The following is a 25,430-nucleotide window of genomic DNA, read 5'->3' as shown; positions in this document are numbered from 1 at the left end:
CGTTACAGAGGGCATTACACCTGGTCTTTTCCCGACCAGGTGAAAACGCATAAAGTGACCTGATGTAAACAGACCCAAAGTGTGCTTTAAGTAATAAATGGAAAGTAAAGTTGCATAAAAAAAAAGTAAATAAAGTTACCCAAAAAATATATATTATGATCTGAACCATGAATTTCGTGATTCATAGAACCACTAGTTTAGAGTAACTGAAGGTGGCTTTTTATCCACATTTACACTTCATTCTCCGGTTTAGTATATACACCTCATGTTGAACTAAAGTTTAAGTCTTTTCCTATGGCAAAACACTGCAGAACACCTATGCAACCACTGTTGTAACACAAAGTAACGCACCACATCAGTCAACAATCTGCAAGCAAACTGCCTCTCTAACCCGTGGGAGTTGAAGTCCACAACTAACCTAACCTACATACCTCCTTATTACCATATCTAGATTCAGCCCACATTAAACATTCATGAGTAGCCTGAGCTACACCATCAAATAAATATGTGTCTTCAATGCAAGATGAGCGTCACAGAAACCATTTCGACCATAGGTGAGGACTACAGTATTACAGCAGTGGGACTGTCCCCAAAACAAAACTGTGCAATTTTTCTGTCCTTTACGACCGTTGCTCGTCAAGCTGTACGATATGATCCCGGTGAGATTTTGTGTAAAAGCCAAGGCAGACTGTGCAACAACATCCGTCTTTTATGGCTATGTGATATAAATCTTAGCTAATACAATATTTCTGACACTGTCTGAACCTCGTGTGAGGCTAAGAATAATTGCAAAGGCAATTAATCGGCTGCCAGTGAGAATGTAACACCAAGATATCCAAGACTGCCAATTTTGCCCTACGACAAAATAAATATTTCACAATCCTCGAAATTAGTCTCAGGCAGCAAAATTGAGGCACAAATCACACAGTGCGCACAAGGCTTTTGATCAGAAGGGCATTGATTACAAAAACAAAGCTTATCTCTTGTTTATAGGAACACAGAATCAAAGCTAAACCACAATGTATTACTAGCACCATGGCTGAAGCAGTTCAGATAGCTGTAGAAATGAGCAACATGTAAGCGTGTGGCGTTTCCAAAACAATTTTGAGTGACCTCATGGAAAAATGCTTTACACACTGAACGATTTTAATGAAGAAAAAAAGAGACTGTCCAAGCAACAAGCGGTATGTGTGTGTGAATAGACTGCCGCTGTGAAACACATGTTGAGGCCTGCCCATAGCATTGCAGAGCTGGCCTCAGTCACAGGGGTTGCATGACTGAGCCTGACTTAAAATAGACCAAATCAATAAACTTCACCCGCTGCTACGTCACACTCTCTGCCAGTTGAGTCCAGGTCCAGCAGTCAGTATCACTTTGAACAACAATGATATATTTCAGTATCAAGAGGGTTTACAGAGACAAGCTATTATGTCAATACAACCGCACACTTAGAGGGATACAACTCAATACCTAAATGCATACAAATGTAATTATCTAGCAAATCACTACTGATGCAAAAAACCTTTCCTTCATCACAATGAATGCTTCTCTGATAGGGTCTAAAGAACAAGTCTGACTGGATACGGACGCCACAGCAACAATAACTCAAAATTCAAAAGGCAACTCTGCAGTACACAGAGTATGCAAGTCTACTTGCCTGGAACATTAACACATTAACTGAGCAGGACACTAATAAGTTGACGGGAGAAAAAAAGCATTTTTATTAACTTTTTTTATGCAGGCAAATCATGTAGAAATATTAACGTAGACTAGGGCTGACCCTGAACAGTCGACGATTCGGTGCATCGATAGGAGCCTGATTCGACTACCAATCTCACAGTCGAATCTTCGCAGAGGTGTTATGAGACCAGATATGGGGGTGCTCAATATGTGATTTTACATAGACGTACTGGTTTTCTCCCAATAGGTTAATATACAGCCTGTTATGATAATGCTATAAATAAAAATGTGAAAATAAAGAAGCTTTTAATAAATATTTTTAATGTGCGTGAATAAGTCCAACCACCCCTGTGACAGAGTTAAGTTTCACTTTCCATGATCTGTGACCGACAGAGGAGCATCTTGGCGGCAGGGATTAAATCTTTAACAATGTCTGGGATAAAAAAAATCTAAAGTGTAGAATTGGATGCACTTTGAAATGGTAAAAGATGATCCAAAAAAAGGAAGATGCAATTTGTGCCAAAAGCTCATGTCCTTCCGCTCAACAACAACAAACACTGCGGTGCGCTTCTGCCGACCAACGTTACCAGTTGGTGTTCCTCATGCACTATTTGAAAAGACTCAATCGGACACAGACAGATCGCGTGAAAGGTAGGGTATTCAAGGAAGTGATTTCAAAACATTTCAGCTGGTTCTAATTTGATTTTTGGATGCTGTGAACGTTTAGCTAAAAGACTGCTGCTCCAGTTTAGCATTTATTGTCTCTGCAGTTAAAAAGACAAAGTTGACAATTCTGGCTATAGGCTACTTTCGTTAATTTCTTTCATTTTAATTTATTTATTGATCACTCTGGGTTATCTTAATTGAACTATTTGTGTGTATTTAATATATGTGCCCCTGCACTTCAGGCATTTTGCACTTGTGATTTGATCATGACTATTTTTTTTATTAGAACGGTATATTCTGTTCTAATTCAATTCTGTAAATTATTTTTTTTATTGTTTTTTGGTGCATCGATTTTGCACTGTAGACTAGTTAAAGCATGCTCGTACAGGCAATTTAGCCGATTTAATATGATTTGCCGACGTGCGGTGTGGCCTTTCTGGAGTTATTTATATATTTTTTTATGTTTATTAATCCAAAATGTTTTAATTCATTTTCTACTATAGCTATCTTTGTGTGGTGTTCTGTACATCGTGGATGTGAATGTTTATCCACATTGCCTTTCATTTCAGTTTAAAAAAAGTTAAAAATCATTGTCAGTTTCATTTATCACTTGCAGGCAGTTTTTTTTTCTCTGTGCTGTGTGTGAAAGAAAAGGCACGGGTATAGGCCTTACTTCATTTTCCACATCCCGCTCCATCTCGTACACGCAAGCCTTTCAAAGTAGCCTATACTCCTTTGGCCTTGAGCGCACCATCCAGATTTTATAAAATTTTTGATTTAGATTTATCGGCCAATATATCGGTTATCGGTGCATCCCTAGTACTTATTCCAGTGGCTATATTAATATATTTTATGATGAAATATTGATTTGGGGCAACTGCAATTGAATGTTCAAATTTTGTGCAATGTGCAGTTGAAGCAATACAGTATCTTGCCATTTACTTCTATCACAAAATTAAGCTCGACTTGGAGACAGAGAAGGAAGGACAGAAAAATATATTTTAAGCTACTGCCATTAGATTTAATAACATACAGACAGGCCTACAGTCTAGACTCATTTTGAGAGGGGATTTGCATTGCTTTTCGTAGAAGAATAAAACACCGCTTAAAGAGACACTTCATAAATGGGGGTTGTCTGGAAGCAAGGGCATTACCTATCCTCAGCATAAAAGTATGCACTAACCTATTCCAGCGTGACAAGCCAAGCGTGCTATTGGAAAAATGTCTGTATGAAACATACAAAATAAACATCATCTGAGTTGCAAAAAACAAGCAGAATCAACAGGAAGTGCAGTGATTACTTCACATATTACTACGCAAAAATGTACGCTGAAATTGAATTTTAGTCTTCTTGTGCCCTGAGAATTGAAAAAGCCCAACTACAACACTTAGCAAGCAGATACTTGTGCCAAGTCCACCAGGCAGCCCTACAGTCAAACACAGTGGGAGCAATCGTTTTTAGAGCTGATGTGTTTTTAATACTGTCATCTTTACCTCTTCTGAATTTTCAGTTCCAGCATCCTTCCCGCCACCGGCGTTACTGTTCTTCGTGCTGCTTTTTGCAGATTTGGTTGGTTCCTGTAATGACCACAAAAAACACCAATTTATGAGTCATAAATGCAGCTCCTTCTGATTTTGATCAATCTTTATTATTTCTAAAAGGGGATGGTCTGCATGCAAGTCAAATCATGGGCAGGTCATGCTGCAGGGCTGGTATGACAGGTGGTGGCACCCAGAAATACATTTTGAATAAGGCAATGACATGCACAAAACATTGACTGCCATTCTGGGAATAATGCATGATTTCAGTTCACACTGTCCAGCATCATATACACAGTGCCAAACTTATATATCGAGCGTTTATATAACGATGCCCACAGCTTGTCAACTGAAACATTGACTCATGCAGGAGACATGTTTGCGTGTCCAGCTTATGCTGCAATCTGTCAACTAATACGCCTCTATTCACATATTAACGGCCGATCATAATCTCACTATAGAAAACTGATCTGTAAAGCAAACACCGGGTAAAACAGCTATCGAAGAGCATTTCCCCAAACATGCACGAGTCACATTTTAAATACACGTCACGATGAGCTAAAGAAAACGCTTTCTCGTTATTTAAAAATTCTTGTGAACATGTAACTGTCAGTGTTTTGACTTAAGATATGCAGGCACAAATGCGCCCTTTTAGCGGGCTAGCGCGGCCTTCACTCACAAAAAACAACGCCAGCAAATGCTGCATAGTAATTGTTGTAAACGGAATCCTCTTACGCATTAATTAGACATGTGTTATTATTGTAAGCTGTACTTTACCTTCTCTTTTTTAGTTTTATTCGGCATTTTGCAAATGTTGTCTTTAGCCGTGCCTCCGTGATAAGGCTTCCCTTGCACTCGGGCTCTCTCGCGCACACTGTAACCTCCAGCTCCCGCGCCCTCCCTTCACCAGCGACGATCTGATTGGTCGACAGAGCGCGGAACTAGCTAGCAACAGCACAGCGGAATTTTTCTATTGGCTGCTGCTCGAACCAGACGGTCTTGAGTTTCACAAACGGGGTCCTGGCTGCGACGAGGAAGGGGACTACAGCTGTTGTTGACGACTTGTCTATCTGGCGTGGAGGTGCAGATTGTCACAAGAGGAATTGATCGTGGGAGGGAGGCTTGTGCTGGTGACATTGACCGTTAACGTGTCAGAATAGGGTCATCCAGAGGGTATTTTGGTTGTATAGGGCAGAGGAGCTGAACCTGGTATGTTTTTATTTGTGCATTTTGATGCATTTGAGGTCATCTGGTTCAACTTGAGAGTTGTCATCAGATAGGCTTGTACTTTAATTTACTAGCATGCTTTATTCATTAAAATGCCCCTTACCTGCATAGAGGACATTCCACTGCAATTTTCTTATAAACACAGGGTTAAACTGATAGTTCACTAAATCATCTGGATCTTCTTTTCTAAAGAAATATAACTCTATTTAGCTTAGAACAAGGTATACACATCTTCATCTTTATTTCATATGATGGCTTATAAAGTTTCAGATCTATAACTAGATCTTTTTTTAGAACTAAACTACACATATCTTTCTTAAAGTCATATATAAAAGCAGTATTTATAACTATATAAACATGCATATTACACATTCAAAATACTTTATATTTTTCAAGAGTCCATCAAAAATGTCCATACAGACATCTAGTGCCATCTATTGGGGATATAGCCTATTTTTCAAATCCATTTCGACACAACACATTCAATTTAGAGTCCAACTACAAAAAACAGAAACATAATTTCATTCATTTCAAGCATTTATTTGAAACACAGAACACATAATTTTCATAATTTTTTGGGGTCCCAAACTCAAGTGTTGTACCTGTTAACTATTTTACATTCGTTAGTGAATACTGATTCTTTAAAGGATAGCTCACGTTCAAATGAAAAAAAAAAAAAAAAAAAAAATTATGCTGTCTTTCCAAAACTGTATGGGTTTCTTCTTCAGAACACAAAACATATTTTGAAAGCTGGGGTCCACATTGGACTCCACTGACAATCATAGTACGGAGATCCATATATCTCTTGTATTTCACAGAAGAAAGTTAGTGATGCAGAACTGTAGTATAGTGATTAAGTGACTTCATTTTTGGGTGAACTATCCTTTTAGGTTATTCTAAGAGTAAGTTTCCCCAATGTACATGAATCATATCGGTTAATGCACGTTAATTGACTAAAACCAGTCAAAGCAAGACACTTACCTCCATAGTAAGCAGCAGCTTCATTTTTGCTGTTATAGTTCCTCCCTGGTTGCAGATGTCAACTGTAATATTACTGTCATTAAAACACAATGTAAACAAGTCAACCTATATCTCTGTAAAATCCCAATTTCAACAGTGAGATTCCTAAATACCTTATTAAACTTCAGTTTTAATGATTCCTTTCTGTATTTATTAATATATGAGTAACTATTTGTATGCAAACACTGTACAATTACAAATACAAGTTCAGTAACCATGTTCAACGAAAGCAGTTGCAGCATATCAGCGTTATTTAATAAAAACTAGCATTTATATCTACATTTATATTTGACATGCAAATAACTAAATACAGAGCACAATGTGCCTCATTCAAAAAACAGGAGCAGAATGGATTTATGTGTGTAACGTTCATAAAACCATGCTTATGCAAATCTTTCATTAAATGTGGAAAATTACCTTAGAATAGTCTTATGAACCATTTACACATCTATTCTCCTGTTTCTTGAACAAAGGCCCAACGTGTGGACAAGGTTAAAAAAAAAGAAAGCACAAGTCTAACTGCAGCAATAAGCATATTAATAAGGAGCAAAGACAGAGAGGGTTGCTGTGATTTATTTGAGCTAGCACAGAACTTGTGCAATTACACCAACTATTTGTAGATGCTAAAGTAGCATGGAAGTAATGTGAACATTATAATAACACAACATTTGTTCTTTAAAAAAACTGAAACTGGAAAGAAAAGCCATTGATACACAGCACATGGTAATAAAAACTATTGAGGCCAAGCTTGAAATTTTCTGGCCAAAGCTGTGAATGCATGTCCTTGAAGCATGAACTCCACATCAATTCTCTTCTCTGAGCCTGGATCTTTGTGGCTCCTGTATTAAAATATCTTCATTGATTTAAATGGAACGAACAGAGGAAATGGATTTAGAGATGAGATGTTTAATACACATCATATTCATTATGTTTTACATTACCTTTGGGGAAAAAGGAATGATTTCTGCTGGAAACAAAACACGGAAACAAGTAGCTCAACACCAGGTGCTTTTGACAAGATAGCGAAACTATTACACATATATAGGTTTCATTACTTGTTGAAAGTTTTCATTCTCAGAGGGATTCCTTCCCCAGCACCCACTTCAGAATGAATGCTTTTCAGTCCACGCTTTCACTGGCATTACCTGCCAAAAGGTTAAGAATAGACATGAAACATTCTAACTGGATCAAGCAATTACAAAGAATACTTGAAAATCACTTATTTACATTCAGAGGTAACATATACATCCCTAAACCTACTCTTGGAAGGTCCTTTACAAAGGCTCAAAACTGAATTCAAATGTGTCCAAGTTCAGTTGCTCAGTAAAAGAACCAGGAAGGGGGGAGAATGTCATGGGTTCCTCAGATTCCAGAGGGTTTTCCTCTTCATTATTTGTCTGTATTGTGTCCACACTATTAACTTCCATCACAGTTACATCCCCCAAAGAGATTTCAATAGATTTAAGAACTTGTTGATCATCAAGACCTTCCTCTTTTGTGTTGTCCTCATTTTGAATGTCAGGGTTTAAGATTGCATCCTCAAATGCTTGTTCAAATTTTGAATCCATGTTCATGGAAGATTCTTCGCACTGTGCAACCTTCGAGTCTTCGTTTTTGGGAGATACTTCACTCTGAGCAACTCTTGAGAACCTGTTGGGGGGTTCTTCGCTCTGGGCAACTTCTGAGTCCTCATTTTTGGGGGGTTCTTCGCTCTGGGCAACTTCTGAGTCCTCATTCTCTGAGGGTTCTTCGCTCTGGGCAACTCTTGAGGACCTGTTGGGGGATTCTTCACTCTGTGCAACTTCTGAGTCCTCACTCTTGGGGGGTTCTTCGCTCTGGGCAACTTCTGAGTCCTCATTCTCTGAGGGTTCTTTGCTCTGGGTAACTCTTGAGGATCTGTTGGGGGGTTCTTCGCTCTGGGCAACTTCTGAGCCCTTGTACTTGAGGGGTTCTTCAATCTGGGCAACTCTTGAGGAACTGTTGGGGGATTGTTCGCTCTGGGCAACTTCCAAGTCCTCATTCTTGGAGCGTTCTTCTCTCTCAGCAGTTGAATCCATGTACTTGGGGGGTTCCACTTTCAGGGCAACTTCTGGGTGCTCGTTCTTAAAGGGTTCTTTGCTCCGGGCAACATCACTAGTGCCTTTGTCTTTTTTGGACTCTTTACAGCTTGAGTCACTGACTGGAGGTGTAAATCCAGAGTCTTGTTTGTCACAAACACTGGCACTGACAGAGCTTTTAACAGCAGCACTGCTACTGTAAAAAATGTCATACAAATCTTTTGCTTTTCCTGCGGCAAGAGTGGCCTTTGGCTTTACCATTTTGGGGGATGGGTCTCTGGCATTAGAAGGAAACTGAGGAGGACGACGAAGGATTACAGTGAGCTTTTGCTCCTCCTCAGGCACTCCGGGAGCAGCCACATCGGACTCGAGAGTAACAACACATTCACTGGGAGTAACAGGTTTCATCTGGGCAGCATTTACCACTTGTGGTGCTGCAACGGGAGTTGGAAGTGGTACGGATACATTGAAGATATCTACAGGGCTTGCGGAGGGCTTTGTGTGTTTTAATTGCACCTCTTCTCCACTAAATGCCTTGGATATGAGGTCTGCTGACAACGCTGGGCCCTTCTGAGTTCCTGGTACAGGTACAGCAGATTTGTCACTAACAGCAGGTGGTGTTGGTTTATTTTGCACACCAGTAAAAGACTTCCTAATGACCATAGGAGATGGGGGAGGTGGTAAATTAGGATTAATTTTATTTTCATTGTATGCTAGCCATTCACAAGAGGGAGGAAGCACAACCTTTCCTGACAATTTGATAGCAATGGATTTTGCAGCAGCTATAGACTTGGAAAAAGGATCTAGGTCAGCATCCTTGTTTTCTTCTATTTCAGTAGGCATCTCTTCGTCTTCCTTTAGGAATTGTGCTGCCATCTTCTCTGCCTCCTTCTCCAGTGCTGTCTTCTGTGGCTTTTTTCGACCGAACTTCCCAAAGCCAGGCCGACCAGAAGCTTCATCGTTCTTTTTGCGAAGTTTAGCAAGCAATGCAGGGCTTGGGCCACATAAGACTTTAGGAAGCTCACTGGCTTTCTTTGGCTCTGCTTTGACATCTTTAGCATTGAACTTCCCTGTGCTCTCCTCGTCATCTTTGAAATAACCAGCCTTGCCCTTCTGGTGCGGTGTTTTATCTTCCTTTTTTTCATATTTGCCATTACTTTCTTGGTCCTCATCCCATTTTGATTTCGGCCACTTCCCCCAGTCCTCATCTTTAAATTTTGATGACTTCTCCTCCGCCTCCCGACTGTATTTGTATTTCTTATCCTCCTCTCTACTATATCGGCCCCTGTCGTCATCCTTTCTAAATCTATATCTGTCGTCCTCTTCTCTATATCGATAATGTTCATCATCATCTCTGTTTCTAAACCTGTCTTCTTCATACCTGGATCTCTCTCCTTCTTCCTTCCTGTACCTGTGTGTGTATTCCTCTTCTTTCTTGAACCGGTTTCGCTCATCATCATCTTTTTTATACCTAGCTCTCTCTTCCTCTTTCATTTTGAATCTCTCATCATCCTCCTTGTATTTCAGTTTATCTATATCCTCTTTCTTGTATTTCTCCTTGAGTTTATTTTCATTCTCTTTGATATTCTTGTACTCCTCTTCCTTGCTGTACTGTGGTTTTGTCTCCACTTCATTACTTGACATTTTTCCTCCTTTGCTGTGTTTGGATTTCTTCATATCCTGATCATCATCTTCACGTTTTCGTTTGTGCTCTGAAGTCTTTTGGCTCTCTAAGCCAGCCTGACGGTCCAGGTTCCTCCTTTGTTCATAGAGGGGATTTTCATACATTTTTGTCTGTTGACAAAATCAAACACGCAAATTAACAATTTGCGTCATATCCCAACCCTATTCAAAGCTATTATGAATATCATATGTGATAGTTACCTTGTATCTCTCATTGTGAGAATGGCAGGTGACATGGGCCTCAGCACAAATGGGATCACCAAAAAACTCTTCACATAACTGGCAGAAGAATCCCCTCACAGGGATCAAGAACTCAGAGCCTAGAAGAGGGAATACAGCAATAATGAAACATTTACCAATAGTGTGTAATGATTTTTGTTGGCTGGTAATTTACCCATGCTCTGTTCCAATGATGAGGCACACTGCAAGAAAACTAGTTTGTATCACTGCAATAAACATGGCACCCATTAGGGAAAGGAATCATGAAGAACTTAGCGATTGTGGTTCACTGATCCTCAGATTCCACTTAATGATTTCAGTTCCTTAAAAGGTGCACATGTTGAACCAAATGCATCTCTTTAGCTTTAGCAAAATGAATGTGTTTTGTGACTAAAAATGGCATTTTATGAAGACGTTACCTTTGGCTGGCTTTGAAGTCCTCTTTCCAGATGGTTGTTTCTTTTCACTCTCTGACTTTGCCCAAGGTCTGTCATAAGGGTCTAGAGTCTATAAGAGAGCAAAACAATGGATGACTGAAGCAGAAACAAACACACCATTCACAATCAAACAAACAAAACATCTCATTATACATGTATTAGCACACATACCTTTCTATGGGTTTTGCTGTGCAAATGCATGAAATAATCAAACATTGAACCACTGGTAACATTGCAGTTTTTACACCAGTGGTTTCCTGCATCGTAGTACTCAAACTGCTCAGCAGCAGTGTCCAGGGAATGGCTGTTCAACGGAGGAGATGACTTGGTTTTTTCAGGAGAGGCTCTGGATTTTGAGGAGGCTACCTAGATTAGTTTAGGCAGTACAAAAAAAATGCATAAGTAAAAGTCACTAAGCAAGCAATAAAATAAAGAAAAAAATTAAACAAATACTCTTGAGGTACCTAAGTTTAAAAGAATGAGCAGAAGCTTTTCAAATAAATGAATATAACATCAAATCCTAATTGTCAATCATTTAAAGTTTGTCATAGGACACTTACCTTTTCAAAACAGGCCATCTGTTTCCAGTCGGGGAGAAGTTACCCATGGGTTTACTACTTGAATTTAATTGACTATTCGTGAAAATTAATGAAATGGCTTTTATATCATATATAAAAGCCTCTGAAATGGCTTTTATATCATATAACATACATTAAAGATTATAGGACACTTTTGGCATGAATATCTTTTTGATTTTTGAGCAACAAATTAACTAAATTAACAAAATAACATGTTTGTTGTAGCAGAAAAACAAAGATAAGGAAACTTTCTTTTTTTTTTTTTTTTAATCAAAATCAGTATTTGTGATCACTATTTTAAAGAATATTGGGAGTAGTTATAACTAGTTACATGCAAATTAAGAACAAATAATTATCAAACAGCTATGAGTAGACAAGTGTATTCTATATAAAAGCCCTAAAATTGATGCATATATTATAGATGATGTTGATGTCCTGTGTCAGAATTACAATCTTCCAGCTGCACCAATCTCCAAACAGTTATGCTTTAGACCAGTGTTATTTAGCAGGAGTTAAAAACATTGCGTCTTCCTTAGAGTAACCCCTCAGAATATATAAAGAAAGTAATATTTCAAAAAAAGGAACAACACAAATAGATGCTTTTCCCCCACACTAAAATGTTTGCAACATAAATGTGTCACAGATATGAACCAGGTAAATTACTGTACTGTAAGGACTAAAACAGTGGTTATCAAACTGTGATTATCAAACACAACTGTACGCTGTGATACCACCAGGGGTACACAAAGTGCCTCGGGTGGTACACAACTCTGTAAACTTACTATACTTAAACCAGGGATGTGCCCCGAAGCCGAATACTTTGTTCAGAAAGGAAATGACACATTATGCGAGCGTCTAAAGGGACATGGTGATGGGAAAAAATACGGGATGGGAGGAAAACAATATATTTCAATGCTTTTGTGTTCGCAATTATTTAATTGGGTAATTATAATTTGCGTGCATCAGAGAGCCACTATCAATATGCGGGGTATTAAAATCGCTTTTGAATGCACGCTCACTTTTTACTTTTCTTTGTTCACATGACAATGCTGTCAAAATGATTCCCATTCACACGGATCTGTGAAAACGGCTTAAAAAAAAAACAAAAAAAAAACCCAAACAAAAAAACGCTGTATTATGCATTCCAGGTCAGTAGTTGGCGATGTGACTTTGTAAAGAAAGACTACGAGCCTGTGCACATATGCATGCTTTTACAGAGCACTCATGCCAAATGCGTATGACAATAGACTAAACATGTAATACGCATGTGCATGCTGTCACCGTTTCTACAGATCCATGTTTTTGTAGCATACATGGAAGAGATAACTGTATCACTTTCAAAAACTTGCACTTTGAAACCGTTTTCAAAAGTTTGCATTTGCAAGCCCCCAAAATGCCACTGTCGTGTAAATGAACGGCCTAAATGCATAAAAAGTTTCTATTTTTTAGTTAATGGTGTTGTGTAAACAGCCCCTTAAGCCTGGGATACACTGCACGAGTTTAGTAATCCTATAAGATCATTACTTTATCACACTGTGCGACATGGATCTATTAAACTTGGGTATGACATGCATGTAGACTGTACGATGATGACACCTGTTGACTTGTAGGCTATGATGCAAGTTTCTATAGAAGAATAAAATATCATCAGCATGCGCTAGTGGTGAAGAAAAAGATCATGTTGAATCACACTTTGGCAGATGTAGTTTTTATGTGTGCTGAAAATAAAAAGGAAGCGGCGAAAGAAGAAGGGAAAAGAGCTTGAGGTAAGCAGTTTTACGTTTTACGCCGTGTCACGTTGATTTCATGTCGCATTTTATTGGCTGGTCAGTAGACGTGGGTCGTAGCAACAGATACACTGTGCGTTGATCATGCTGAATTTCTGACACTGTCAGAAAATGATTGTAGGTCATCTTTGATCGCAAGACCAGGAAAACGGCCGTCTTTGAACCTCTCACTGTGCGACATAGGACCACTGATTAAGAGCCACGATCACAGAAATCGCCACGATTGTTTCACGATGGCAGTCTATCGTCTGGGACAGCCAAAAATCGTGCAGTGTATCCCGGGCTTTAGACATCTCCCTTATCAAACACACCTGATTGAACTCATCAGCTTGTTAGTAAAGACTCCAAGACCTCAAATGTGATAAGACAGATAAAATAAGAGAGACATCAAAAATGTGCAGTGTTCGGGGTACTCCAGGACCAGGGATGGGAACCACTGCTTTAGCAGTAAAGCTTTTTAATGTGGAAAACTTTACTGAATGCACATATTATTCACAAATTGTCATCATTTACCCCTCAAGTTGTTCCAAACCTATATGAGTTTCTTTCTTCTGTTGAACACAGAAGATGATATTTTAAAGAATGTTGGTAATCAAACAGTTGACAGTAGCCACTGACTTCCATAGTAGGAAAAAATGACTATCGTCAACTGTTTGGTTACAAACATTCTTTACAACATTCTTCTTCAACAAAAGAAAGAAACTTGCACAGATTTGGAACAACTTGAGGGTAAGTAAAAGATGACAATTTTCATTTTGGGGTGAACTATCCCTTTAAAAATTGTTATTAAATGTCTTGTGGAATCAATGCCACGAGATCATTTTTGAAGTGGCAGTCTAATGGTGCGTTCAACTCCTGGGAAATTCGTATTTAAAAGTTGGGATTGGGAAGATGTGTTTATGAGCCAATGTAAACTTTATTGTTACATATTATATTGTTATATAACATATAACAATTGTGGTATCCAGCCTTATTTCTCACTGACATGCCCCAACTCAAAGATCGGGGCTCAAAAAAAATCCAGAGCTTCCCACTTGCATTTACGACTTTGTGGTGGCGTTCATGTGCATTCAACTTTCTGACATGACTTGAACACACTATAATACTTGACTATGAAAAAGCCAATTAAGTGCAACTACCTTTCCTGTAACAGAATTAGTAACTCTACCTTAGTGTATGAGGTGCTGGTTTTGGCCCCTGATTTCTCTGGGCTTCTGGTTGACTCCCTCTTACTCTGAGGGGGCTGCTGCTCATGGTCACCAGACATCTTCGAGTCTTTGTAGTCTATACCGAGAATAAGTGCCACTTTGACCAGCTCTTCATGTTTTTGATCTGCCTCTCTCTGTTCAGCACGCAATTTAGAGATTTGGGCCATTGCGTCCTCTTGGAGCTGACCGAGCTCTATGAGGAGAGGGTCCTTGTGTCCATCCTTCTCCCTTCGCTTCTTTCGAAGAAGCTCCCCTAAAAAGGATCAAAACAAACACTGTATAATACAACGAGCCCTTACATATTATAAAGAAAAAAGTTCTATTTTGCACTTAGAGGGAAATACCTTGCTGCTTTCTCAATGTCTCCACATCCTTTAAAAGATTTTCTTTTCTCTTCATTCGCATTACTTTTTCCTTTTTTAGCTTTTCAAGCTCTTCTGTGACCTAAGATAGAATTTTATTTGGAACTTAACTTTATTCATCGGCAAAAACAAAGATTCCAAAACCTGATTCCAAAAAAGTTGGGACACTGTACAAATTGTGAATAAAAAAGGAATGCAATAATTTACAAATCTCATAAACTTATATTTTATTCACAATAGAATATAGATAACATATCAAATGTTGAAAGTGAGACATTTTGAAATGTCATGCCAAATATTGGCTCATTTTGGATTTCATGAGAGCTACACATTCCAAAAAAGTTGGGACAGGTAGCAATAACAGGCCGGAAAAGTTAAATGTACATATAAGGAACAGCTGGAGGACCAATTTGCAACTTATTAGGTCAATTGGCAACATGACTGGGTATAAAAAGAGCCTCTCAGAGTGGCAGTGTCTCTCAGAAGTCAAGATGGGCAGAGGATCACCAATTCCCCCAATGCTGCGACGAAAAATAGTGGAGCAATATCAGAAAGGAGTTTCTCAGAGAAAAATTGCAAAGAGTTTGAAGTCATCATCATCAGTAGTGCATAATATCATCCAAAGAGTCAGAGAATCTGGAACAATCTCTGTGCGTAAGGGTCAAGGCCGGAAAACCATACTGGATGCCCGTGATCTTCGCGCTCTTAGACGGCACTGAGAGGAATGCTACTGTAATGGAAATCACAACATGGGTTCAGGAATACTTCCAGAAAACACTGTTGGTGAACAAGCGCAGGTGTTTTCTCTGGGCCAAGGCTCATTTAAAATGGACTGTGGCAAAGTGGAAAACTGTTCTGTGGTCAGACGAATCAAAATTTGAAGTTCTTTTTGGAAAACTGGGACGCCATGTCATCCGGACTAAAGAGGACAAGGACAACCCAAGTTGTTATCAGCGCTCAGTTCAGAAGTCTGCATCTCTGATGGTATGGGGTTGCATGAGTGTGTGTGGCATGGGCAGCTTACACATCTGGAAAGGCACCATCAATGCTGAAAGGTATATCCAAGTTCTAGAACAACATATGCTCCCATCCTGACGTCATCTCTTTCAGGGAAGACATACTGCACACCACATACTGCATCAATTACAACATCATGGCTGCGTAGGAGGAGGATCCGGATACTGAAATGGCCAGCCTGCGGTCCAGATCTCTCACCCATAGAAAACATTTGCCGCATCATAAAGAGGAAGATGCGACAAAGAAGACCTAAGACAGTTGAGCAACTAGAAGCCTGTATTAGACAAGAATGGGACAACATTCCTATTCCTAAACTTGAGCAACTTGTCTCCTCAGTCCCCAGACGTTTGCAGACTGTTATAAAAAGAAGAGGGGATGCCACACAGTGGTAAACATGGCCTTGTCCCAACTTTGAGATGTGTTGATGCCATGAAATTTAAAATCAACTTATTTTTCCCTTAAAATGATACATTTTCTCAGTTTAAACATTTGATATGTCATCTATGTTGTATTCTGAATAAAATATTGAAATTTGAAACTTCCACATCATTGCATTCTGTTTTTATTCACAATTTATACAGTGTCCCAACTTTTTTGGAATCGGGTTTGTAAATCATGAGGTATTTAACAATTCTACTTCTAATTAAAGAGAGTCAAAGAAAAAAAAAAAAAAAAAGTTCTTGATTCCCAACCCTACAAATGCAATAGTTCCTTCAAATTTCATGAAATTACCTTTTGTTTTTCGCTGGCGGTATTCTTATCTTCCATTTCTTTCCTTTGAATGCCAGTGATGATCGCTTTAGAGGCCACAGCATCCAATTTAGAAGGTGCTGAAAGGATCATCAAATCATGTTGGTTTAACTGTAATGCCCCAAGTCTAAATCACCCCAAAATCTCTCATCATTTACTCACCATCATGTCATTCTGGTTGTACAGAATTTATGACACTTTATTCAACAGGAAGAACAGTTCATTCCACACATTATATGTCATTGCGCTATTTCTACATCATTGCATGTGCAGTGCTCGCCCGTTTCGGTTTTCAATCCGATCAAGTGTTTACATGTCCTCTCGATCGGGTTACAAAAGGAACAAACCACCCCTTACAATCCGAATTAAATTTTAAATCAGATTTGGCCAATTCATTCCGATTGACGTGGTTATGTGTGACTTTTTTTTATTCTGATTGTGCTACTATTCTGATTGCAATTGGATTATTATTGGATTATCCATGTAAACGCAGTTAGTGTTGCGTGATCAAGATCGTCCCGCGAGTACCTGTTCTGAGCTTTGTGCTGCTCTGTCTATTATTGGTCTGAGCTGATAAATGGCCCGCGCTATGCAACTCAAAAGAGAAGTGCAGATTTGTTACGCTTTTATTTCGTTTTCCATTTCATTTTCGTTTGCCAGCTCTTAAGGCCCCGATATACTCCAAACGAAATCAAAGAATGAACTAATGTAACGTCATTTTGAACAAAATCAGGCCAAAACGAAGTTCGTTTTGTGTTCTTTTTGGAAGTTCAAAACAGCTTGCCAAAGCGAACTTTCAGGAAAAGTTCACTCCAGCTGCAAAACACCTTCGTACTACCATTGGTCCATGACGATAAAATAATAGGAGGTGTGCGCCGAGGCTCTGCCTTCATTCACTTGGAACTGTTCTCTGACTCATTTAGTCTGTAGAGTTTGATGAGGTAAGATCTCCGTGGGTGAAAACATGAACACACTGGATAGCCGCTTTATAGTACAAAATGAAGTTGTGCTTCTGATGAAATGAGGCACTGACACCATTTTTCGTGGTTGATACGGTAAAGCTGCTTGCTTTTAAGCAATCTATTGAATAAAGTGTTATATAAATAAACGTGACGTGACTGGAGTGCTAATTTGCAGAGCTCGTGCTAACATACCCATGTTGTTATGATCAGACACTTTTCTTATGCTTTCTATAAAAATGCTTGCAGTTTTCTCATTTTTGTTGTTTATTTTATTACTGAGAAGAAAGTGTACAGCACATATTTACATATTCATCTAACCGTCGCTCTCAGCAGTGTGGGCGGCGTCAGATGTTCGATTACAGTATATCACTGGTCACGCATTTCGAACTTCGTTTTACTCCTAAACGAAGAACGAAAAAGAACTTTGTATAGTATATCGGGGCCAGTATATTATATTGTATAGTATATTCTGCTTCCTCCCATATCAGTTGGGCAACGTGTGTTCGCACCACTGCGACCTCTAACAAAATTTACTCGCACTGTCAAGAAAAAGTCTTGAGCCCTGAACAATATACAGTTTGGAATGGCATGAAGGTGAGTACATAATGGCAGAATTTGAATTTTCCTGTCATTCAAGCAACTCCTTGAGAATGATAAATTAAGGTCACTAACCTTTTTTAGCGTCGGCTTTGCTCTCACTTGCCACAGTTTTAACTGCATTAAGAAAGGGTCGCTCAAAGTTAGGTAGGCTGTAGGGATCCATTGGATTGGGAGGAGGTACTTGCATACCTGGAGGTGGGTACATCGGCCATCCCGGGGGCATATATGGTACATAATTGCCATATGGATCGTAACCGCATGGAGGGAAGTCAGGTGGCATTACTCCACGTGGGGGTGGGTACGGGGGCACGGGATGTGCCGAGAGGCTGGTTTGGGAAGGATATGTCTGTGTCCCAGGACCCACAGTGGGTGTCGTAGGCCACCTGCTTTCTGTGATACCAGGTTGAGCCTCTTTCTTGTTCTGACTTTGTGAGTGTGGAGATCTTTTTTCTGGGGAGGATTGCTTTTTCTTGCCATGTCTTGAAGTGCGATCGAAACTCGTACTTCGGCTTCGACTTCCTCTGCTTCTACTTCGGCTGCTACTCCGGCTCCGACTGGAGCTCCTGCTGCTACTACTGCTGCTGTAACTCCTGCTGTGACTCCGGTGCTTTCTATCGGACTGCCGACAAGCAGGCGTCTTCTTCGCAGGGGCGTTACCATGGAGGCGCTCTTGCGTCCTAGCGGCCATCTTGCTTATTTCAGCCACACCCAAGTCTAGGCCAATTGTTTTCAGCAAATCTTGTATCTTTTCATATTCCTCTACCTCCTTCCTCACCTCGACATCCTGTGGCCCAACTCCAGGTAGGAAGTCATCAGGTTCTTCCTTGGCATGTACCTCAGGTGTGGCCGAGGAACGATGCCTGTCTGTCTGCCTGCTATCTCTCTGTGAATGGCTTGTGACATTTTCTGCAGTATGGCCAAAAGAGTATGGTGCAGTGCCATGTTCTCTTCTCTGAATATCACAAGACTGTGGGAAACTTGTGTCTGGAAAGCTGGAATCTGTTGGAACCTCCTTAGCAGGTGTCACTTCATCACCCTCTTCATCTCCATAGAGAAATTTCTCTTCATCTTCAATATCTGTAAGATTCTTTTTCACATTCTGAGGTACCTGTGCTATCATTCCAATCAACTCTGTGAGGTCTGACCTCTCATGTCGTCCTCTCTCGTGAGGGAGGTGCAAGTCACTTCCACCCTCTCTGGCTGTCTGGAGCTTGCCAATCAGCTCTTCGAGAACATTACCATCAGAGCTTTTCCCTAGTATGGATGAAAACATGTCTGGATCCATGGTTTTGGAAAGTGCACAGAGAAGCTGTTCTGCCTCATGTGAAAGACCACCGTCTTGATTTCGAGGGGAATCACTATTCTGAAATACATTGGTTAAACATGTTTTAGGCGCACTAGCATTATATACCTTTCTTTACTTTCAAAGAATAAAGCCAACTCAATGTCAACTAAAGCCACAGTCACACTGTCTACAGACACATCACAGTCTGTGGGCTTTTTAAAAACACAAGTCAGCATACATCCAAAACAAAAAAATATAAGCAATGAACTCCACTTTACTGCAACCCTGCAGATTTACTGTTTGCTTTCTTTTAATTCAGCTAATAGGTCAAGCTGCTGATGCATCAATCTTTTATTGGTCACACGTCTACACGATACAAATTTGCAGGGCAGTTCACCAAACTTTAAATTTGTAAGGCAGTGTTTCCTGTCTCCAGCTTTCACATACACAGAATTAGAAGTAAACGCAATGAAAAATGTAGTGTGACCGCCACTCAAGTCTGCAGGCCAACTAACACACTCAACGAAACATATCAAACTACAAATTAAAATGCAGCACGCACTTGCTATTGCTTTCATTAGCATAAATTGTTTTCTCTTTCAGGTCAACAACAGACATTTGAAGGTAACCAATACCACCTCCATTAGAAATTCTCCACAATATATTGGGACCGTACCATATCGGTTTCTTGTTTTAACAAGATTATCTTTGCCATCATTTAACGTTCACTTAAATAATTGAAAATAATTCTCCAATCGATTTCCAATTTTTATACTGCATGTTTTAATGTTGTGACCCCATGATTCACTTGTAACATTTAAAATGACTGCTTTTAGTTTTTAGTATTTATTTTTTTACTTTATTTAGATTCATTTTATTATTCTGAAGTATGTTTCTGTCATAAAATTCTGTCATCATTTACTTGATGTGAAGAATTAATATTAAACAATAACAGCTTTAGACTTGAGTGTGAGCTGTACATTTTGAATGTCAAATAATAATTTACCAAGAAGTAGTTACCTGCACTAGCAGGGGAGAATCAGTCTCGGAGGAATCCATTCTTTTCTTCAAAATTGACTTTGCTGGCTTCACAAGCATATCCTGAATTTCCTTGCGTCGCCGAGCCTTCTCAAGCTCAGTAAAGTCTTCCTCCCGCTCCCTAAAATTACCTGGTTTGACTCTCCTGTTGACACTGCCGTGTCGACTCCTACTGGAGCCGCTGCTACTACTGCTACCACTACGACTGACACTGCGGCTCCTAGCACGACTCCTTCCTCTGCTTCTCCCCCTGCTTCGACTCCTTTCTCGGCTGCGGCTCCGTGGCCGGCTCTTGCTCCTTGCCCTGCTCCTGGCCCTACTCTGTTTGCGACTACGACTTCCGCTTCTGCTTCGACTTCTACTTCTACTGTAGCTCCTCCCACGGGTTCTGCTCTTGCTACGTGCTCGGCTCTTGCTGCGTGCTCGGCTCTTTGCTCGTTCGGGACTCCTGCCGCGACTGTAGCTCCGACTCCTGCTGCGTGGTCGACTTTTGCTGCGTGCATAGCCAGGACTGCGACTCCGCCCCCTGCTCCTGCCACGACTAACGCTGCGCCTCCTCGAACCCCTATCACTGTGTCCATCATGGCTTGACCTCCGTGGAGAGTAATAGGGCTTATTATAGTGTGAATCTCCAGCACCATAATCTCTGTCAACAGAAATCATCACATTATAAGAGGCAACAGGCAAACAATTTCATATCTAGTGAGTCTTTGGGCTCAAGTTAAAATATTCCCCTAAGGCAGGGGTGGGCAACTCTGGCCCTCTAGATCCACTTTCCTGTAGAGTTTAGCTTTAGCCCTGATCAAACTCAACTGCCTGTAGCTTTCTAGCACGACCCGAAGACCTTGATTAGCTTGATCAGGTGTGTTTGTTTTAGGATCGGAGCTAAACTCTGCAGGAAAATGGATCTTAAGGGACAGAGTTGCCAAACAATGCACTAGAGTTCACGCTGCATCAAAGAATGCTGCCATTCTATCATGATGGGAACAAAAAGACTTGCATCAAAAACTTCTCAATTTGTATGCCGAATAGTGTTCTAATGGCCCGTATAAAGCAAATAAATACAACATACAATTTAATTGCTAATGAGACCTGCTGAAATTACATTTTATTACAATATTATTTACAAATATATGACAAAAAAAAAAAAAAGAAGTGCAACATGCATTGACGACCTTGTTGGTAAATTTCAAACACTTCTATTAAATCGGCATAGTTTTCATTCTCAAAACGGGCAAATAAAGGTTGGAATACACTACATAAATTTTGCCCAGGTTTTTTTTTCCTCCATTTGTTTTCTTGAGGAGACAACAGTAGTTGCTGGAAGCCAGAGTACATATAATGGCCAGTCTGACTTGATTGCATACTAGTGTATGAAGAGCACAGATTTAATTTAGCTTCAGACTATGATTCTATTCATTTGGAGAAAATCAAACTTGTTTGGTATTTTTTGCCTTTTTTTTTAATATATATTGTTTGTATTTGTCAATGCATGTTTCTGTGTGAGTTGTGTGTGTTTGGAATGACGTGCAAGTCTTTTAGTGTGTGATCGTTTTTTTAGTGAATAGTCATTTAGTGTACATTGCCCAGATTTAAAGTCAGCAAATGCCTAGTGTTTTAAAATCGATTTAGAATTTTTACAGTAATGTAGTTTATTCCAGCCTTAACAGTCAATATATTGTTCTATAACTTACCGGACATAGGGAGTATCTGTCCCTTTATAGCCTGATGGATGGGTCAGCTCATTGCCCACAGTTATGACCAGACTGTGATCAACAGGGAGGCCACCACGAGGAGGTGATGGACTGTACCTCTGTTTAGGAAAAATATAACATTAACTCATTCATGGAATAAATCAAATTAACAAAAAAAACACATTAGGGCTGGGCGAAAAAAAATATTTTTCGATTAATCGTTTTTTTTTTTTTTTGTGGTCGATCAAATCGAATGTGGTCGATTTGATATAGATTCTCAAAAGCCACATATCAAACTTTTTTCCGTTTTTATTTCTGCAAAGATTGAACATAATAGCTGACTGCCATCTTCTCCACTAGATGTCATCCTCTTATTTACCTAGTGTGAGGTTACAGCGGGGACCTTATCATTCATTCAGTGTTTAACATTGCAGGTGCAGGTGCGCCTTTCAGCGTGAAAGATGTTCAAGACATCCCACAGTTGAAGGAACTGTCAGTGTCCCGATCGGGCCAGTGCTGTATGGTCACGAAAGTTTATCATTTGCATGCAATTTCAAGCCTTGCCAATTTGATCATTCAAGTGCAAGAAGACGCAAAAGAACTTGTGCACAGTGCACACAGAAAGCTGACCGCCTCAAGGCTGATTTATACTCTAACTCTACGTGCCCATAAGTTCCCTTGGGTGTGTGCGGCGGTGTACGTGGCTTTTTTTGTAACTTTTCGTGTGGCTCCACTTCTGAAGATGCGCAACTTTTTTTTTTAAGCAAATTTGGCCAAGCATGTATGGCTGTACCAGCACCCAGATTGCACATGTAAATTCATTGCTTACATTTAAAAATGAGCCTACAATTGCAGAAATAAGCCCTTTTAATGAAAATAAAGGTCCATGTTTGATAAAAATGTTCACTAAATTAAATGAAAATGTCTAGTGAATTATTAAATATATCGTTGTTACATTTAGTTCTTTAATTTTGTTCTAATGTTTTGTTGTAATAATTATTCACAAGTAATAATCTCAAGATTTATTGTGTTTTACACAATTCTTTCATAGTGTGGTTGAGATGAAATGTACTAAAACAAACTAAAAGTTTGTCACGCATGTACCCTACTTCCCACCACTGATTCTTGATGGTTTAGAGGACTATTACTCAGAGATGCCCCCTGTTGTTTCAAAGAAAACTACAACGGCATGCACATCAAGTATAAACGCCTCGTCAGTTGAGGCTTGTGATGTGGAGCCAGCTGAAAGTATAAATCAGGCTTTAGACAGCATGCAAATAAAAAAATTAATTCTCTTTTACGTTTCCTTGCACTAGAACGGACAAATTCACACAAATTTATGTCCAAATGCCCATCTTGGAGAATATCCTAGTAAACATAGTTGGTTATGGCTTAAGTAAACATGAACAGCAGAGAAATAAAACATGTGCATCAGTGTATTGGATCTGTTCATTAGTCTTAAAGTGACAGAAGTCTTATAAACCTGCTGCTGTCTGTGTTTTTAATGTTAATCAAACAACAAAAGACAAAGAAATCACTCACTGCTCTTCACTGAATAAATTTTAAGATTAATCTTTATTTGATTTGTAGTGATATTGAGTGTTATTTTACATTTGATCCTTTGTTCAATTTCTGTACCTGAAAACTACTGTAAGACTTACCTGAAATCTTGTATATTTGTTCTATTGTATTTATTTATTTGTGCTATTTTATGTAGTTAGATTTTTTGTTCTTTTTTTTTTTTTATAAAAATGACTGCTCACTTTTCTTTAATAATTTTTGCATTTTATATTAGTAGTTTTAGTTGTGGTATCAAAAGTGGAATCGAGAATTGGTAAATTTCACTGGTATTTCGGTGTCACAACCTTATTTCAATACAAGGATACATGGATCAAAAAAAACATTTTATTCATTTATTACTTTTTTTTCCTGGTGGGCCTAGTAAAAATTGAATCATTGAATTCAATGGATCGAATCGAAAATTTCAAATCAAATTAAGATCTTGTAAACCGAATCGAGACATCTGTATCGATACCTAGCCCTACTGGATATAATTATTAAATAAATGGTAGGATCTGACTGCTAACAAGAAGCAATGCACACACGCACAGTTTTACCATGGTACACTACTGACATCACATGGCAATATCACAGTGGTTTAATAATATCATATAAATCAGGGGTGCCCAAACTCGGTCCTGGAGGGTCACTGTCCTACAAAGTTTAGCTTCAACTTGCCTCAACACACCTGACTGGAAGTTTCTAGTATGTGTAGTAGACCTTGATTAGCTGGTTCTGGTGTTTAGTTGTGGTTGTTGATGAACTCTGCAGGATGGTGGCCTTCCAAAAGCAGAATTGGACACCCCTGATATAGATGCACTATAGTGTTTATATGCCCCAGAAACAATGTCATCATGGTATTCTGTCTATAAACCCATGGCACCAACGTACTTTTTATTAGTGCACGTAACAACGTAACAAGTAGGTATTGTTATGAGATGGCACTACGATAGTACTTTATTACCAATTTTACAAACTATATATGGTATTTACGTGGTACTCCACGGAATATGATATAACCGTGGTGTACGTCCGGAAAAAAACATGGTAGGTGTGTTTTTTTTGTGTGTTGTCGGTGTAAAACTAGGCAGTACCACAGTGCATCACTGCAGTGCAGTGTTGTATGCAGCAGTGTTGTTGAGTTCACTTCATACCCCATATCCTCTTTGTGGTCTCCCTCCTCTGTATTCATCAGGCGGATCTCTTGCTCCAGGTGAGTATCTCCTCCGCGGGGACGGGCGGCGGTACGGGTCCGGAGGTGCATGGGGACCCCGGTCGGAAGGATGGCCTGGTCCAGGACGAGGCCCAAAACCTCGAGACGGCGGAGGATGATAGCCGCCTCTGTGCGGCCTAGAACCGCGATACATAACGACGCTTAACCGCTGTTTCTGCGTCGGACTCGAGTCCTTACTATCCCAGTTGCGGGATAGCGATTATCCCTGCAACAAGTAAATGCACATCCAACAAAAATCTCCCTCCTGAGAGAAAATATGAATGAGAGCGCATTCATTACACGGGAACAACGCTGTCTGTGGTCGCTTCCTGTGCCGCCATTGGTCCACACTCACAGGACATGACGTCAAACCAAGCTCGGCCAATCAAACGCAGCGGTGTAGCATCGTTTTGTTTATGGAGTCTCCTGAATAAAATAGGAAAAATAAAAAACAGTAATTGGAAGATTTGGGATTGTGAATGTGGTCTAGATAATTATTAATATTTGTAAATTACACAAACTGCAAAGTAATAATAATATGTAGTCCATACACAGGGTTTGGAAAATTACTATTAAAATGTATTTCACTACAGATTACAAAATACATGCTTTAAAAAGTCATTTGAAGAGTCAAAGGGTCCACCAAACATAGGAGTTTTCCACTGCATATTATTTTTTAACATCATCAGTTTTCCACGGTAATTCTTGAGGGAAATAATGCAGACAACCTTAAAAAAATTATTGATGCAACACAATGCATTAAGAGCTGGGGCCTGTAAACATTTTTTGAGTTGCATGAACAGAATCAATTGTAATTAGTTTGTCTTCTGGGAAACACGGAAGTATTA

General features: G+C 39.5%; 1 protein-coding gene across 14 annotated transcripts in view; it reads right to left on the bottom strand.

Annotated features, from left to right (window-relative positions):
- Window positions 1-24,952, bottom strand: part of LOC125277200 (serine/threonine-protein phosphatase 2A 56 kDa regulatory subunit delta isoform) — a 69,825-nt gene extending 44,873 nt beyond the window's left edge. For 2 of the 14 annotated variants that reach the window (XM_048205534.1, XM_048205535.1), the window contains exons 1-3: window positions 14,062-14,298; window positions 6,094-6,166; window positions 3,841-3,924 (exon numbers count right to left, since the gene is read on the bottom strand). In XM_048205534.1, the coding sequence (XP_048061491.1) occupies window positions 3,841-3,924; window positions 6,094-6,166; window positions 14,062-14,147 (243 nt within the window). In that variant the 5' untranslated portion in view covers window positions 14,148-14,298. Of the gene's footprint in view, window positions 1-3,840; window positions 3,925-4,662; window positions 4,854-6,092; window positions 6,167-6,689; window positions 9,984-10,073; window positions 10,193-10,510; window positions 10,599-10,699; window positions 10,895-14,061; window positions 14,355-14,445; window positions 14,546-16,212; window positions 16,311-17,864; window positions 19,156-20,097; window positions 20,762-21,809; window positions 21,929-24,523 lie in introns of those variants that run through there. The other 12 variants (XR_007186847.1, XR_007186846.1, XR_007186844.1 and 9 more) reach the window with 12 other exon arrangements.
- Window positions 24,953-25,430: the final 478 nt, after the last annotated feature.

This window comes from Megalobrama amblycephala, linkage group LG10 (genome assembly GCF_018812025.1).
Source record: "Megalobrama amblycephala isolate DHTTF-2021 linkage group LG10, ASM1881202v1, whole genome shotgun sequence".
Classification (NCBI taxonomy): Eukaryota; Metazoa; Chordata; class Actinopteri; order Cypriniformes; family Xenocyprididae; genus Megalobrama; species Megalobrama amblycephala.
This window is presented reverse-complemented; position numbering and strand designations above follow the sequence as displayed.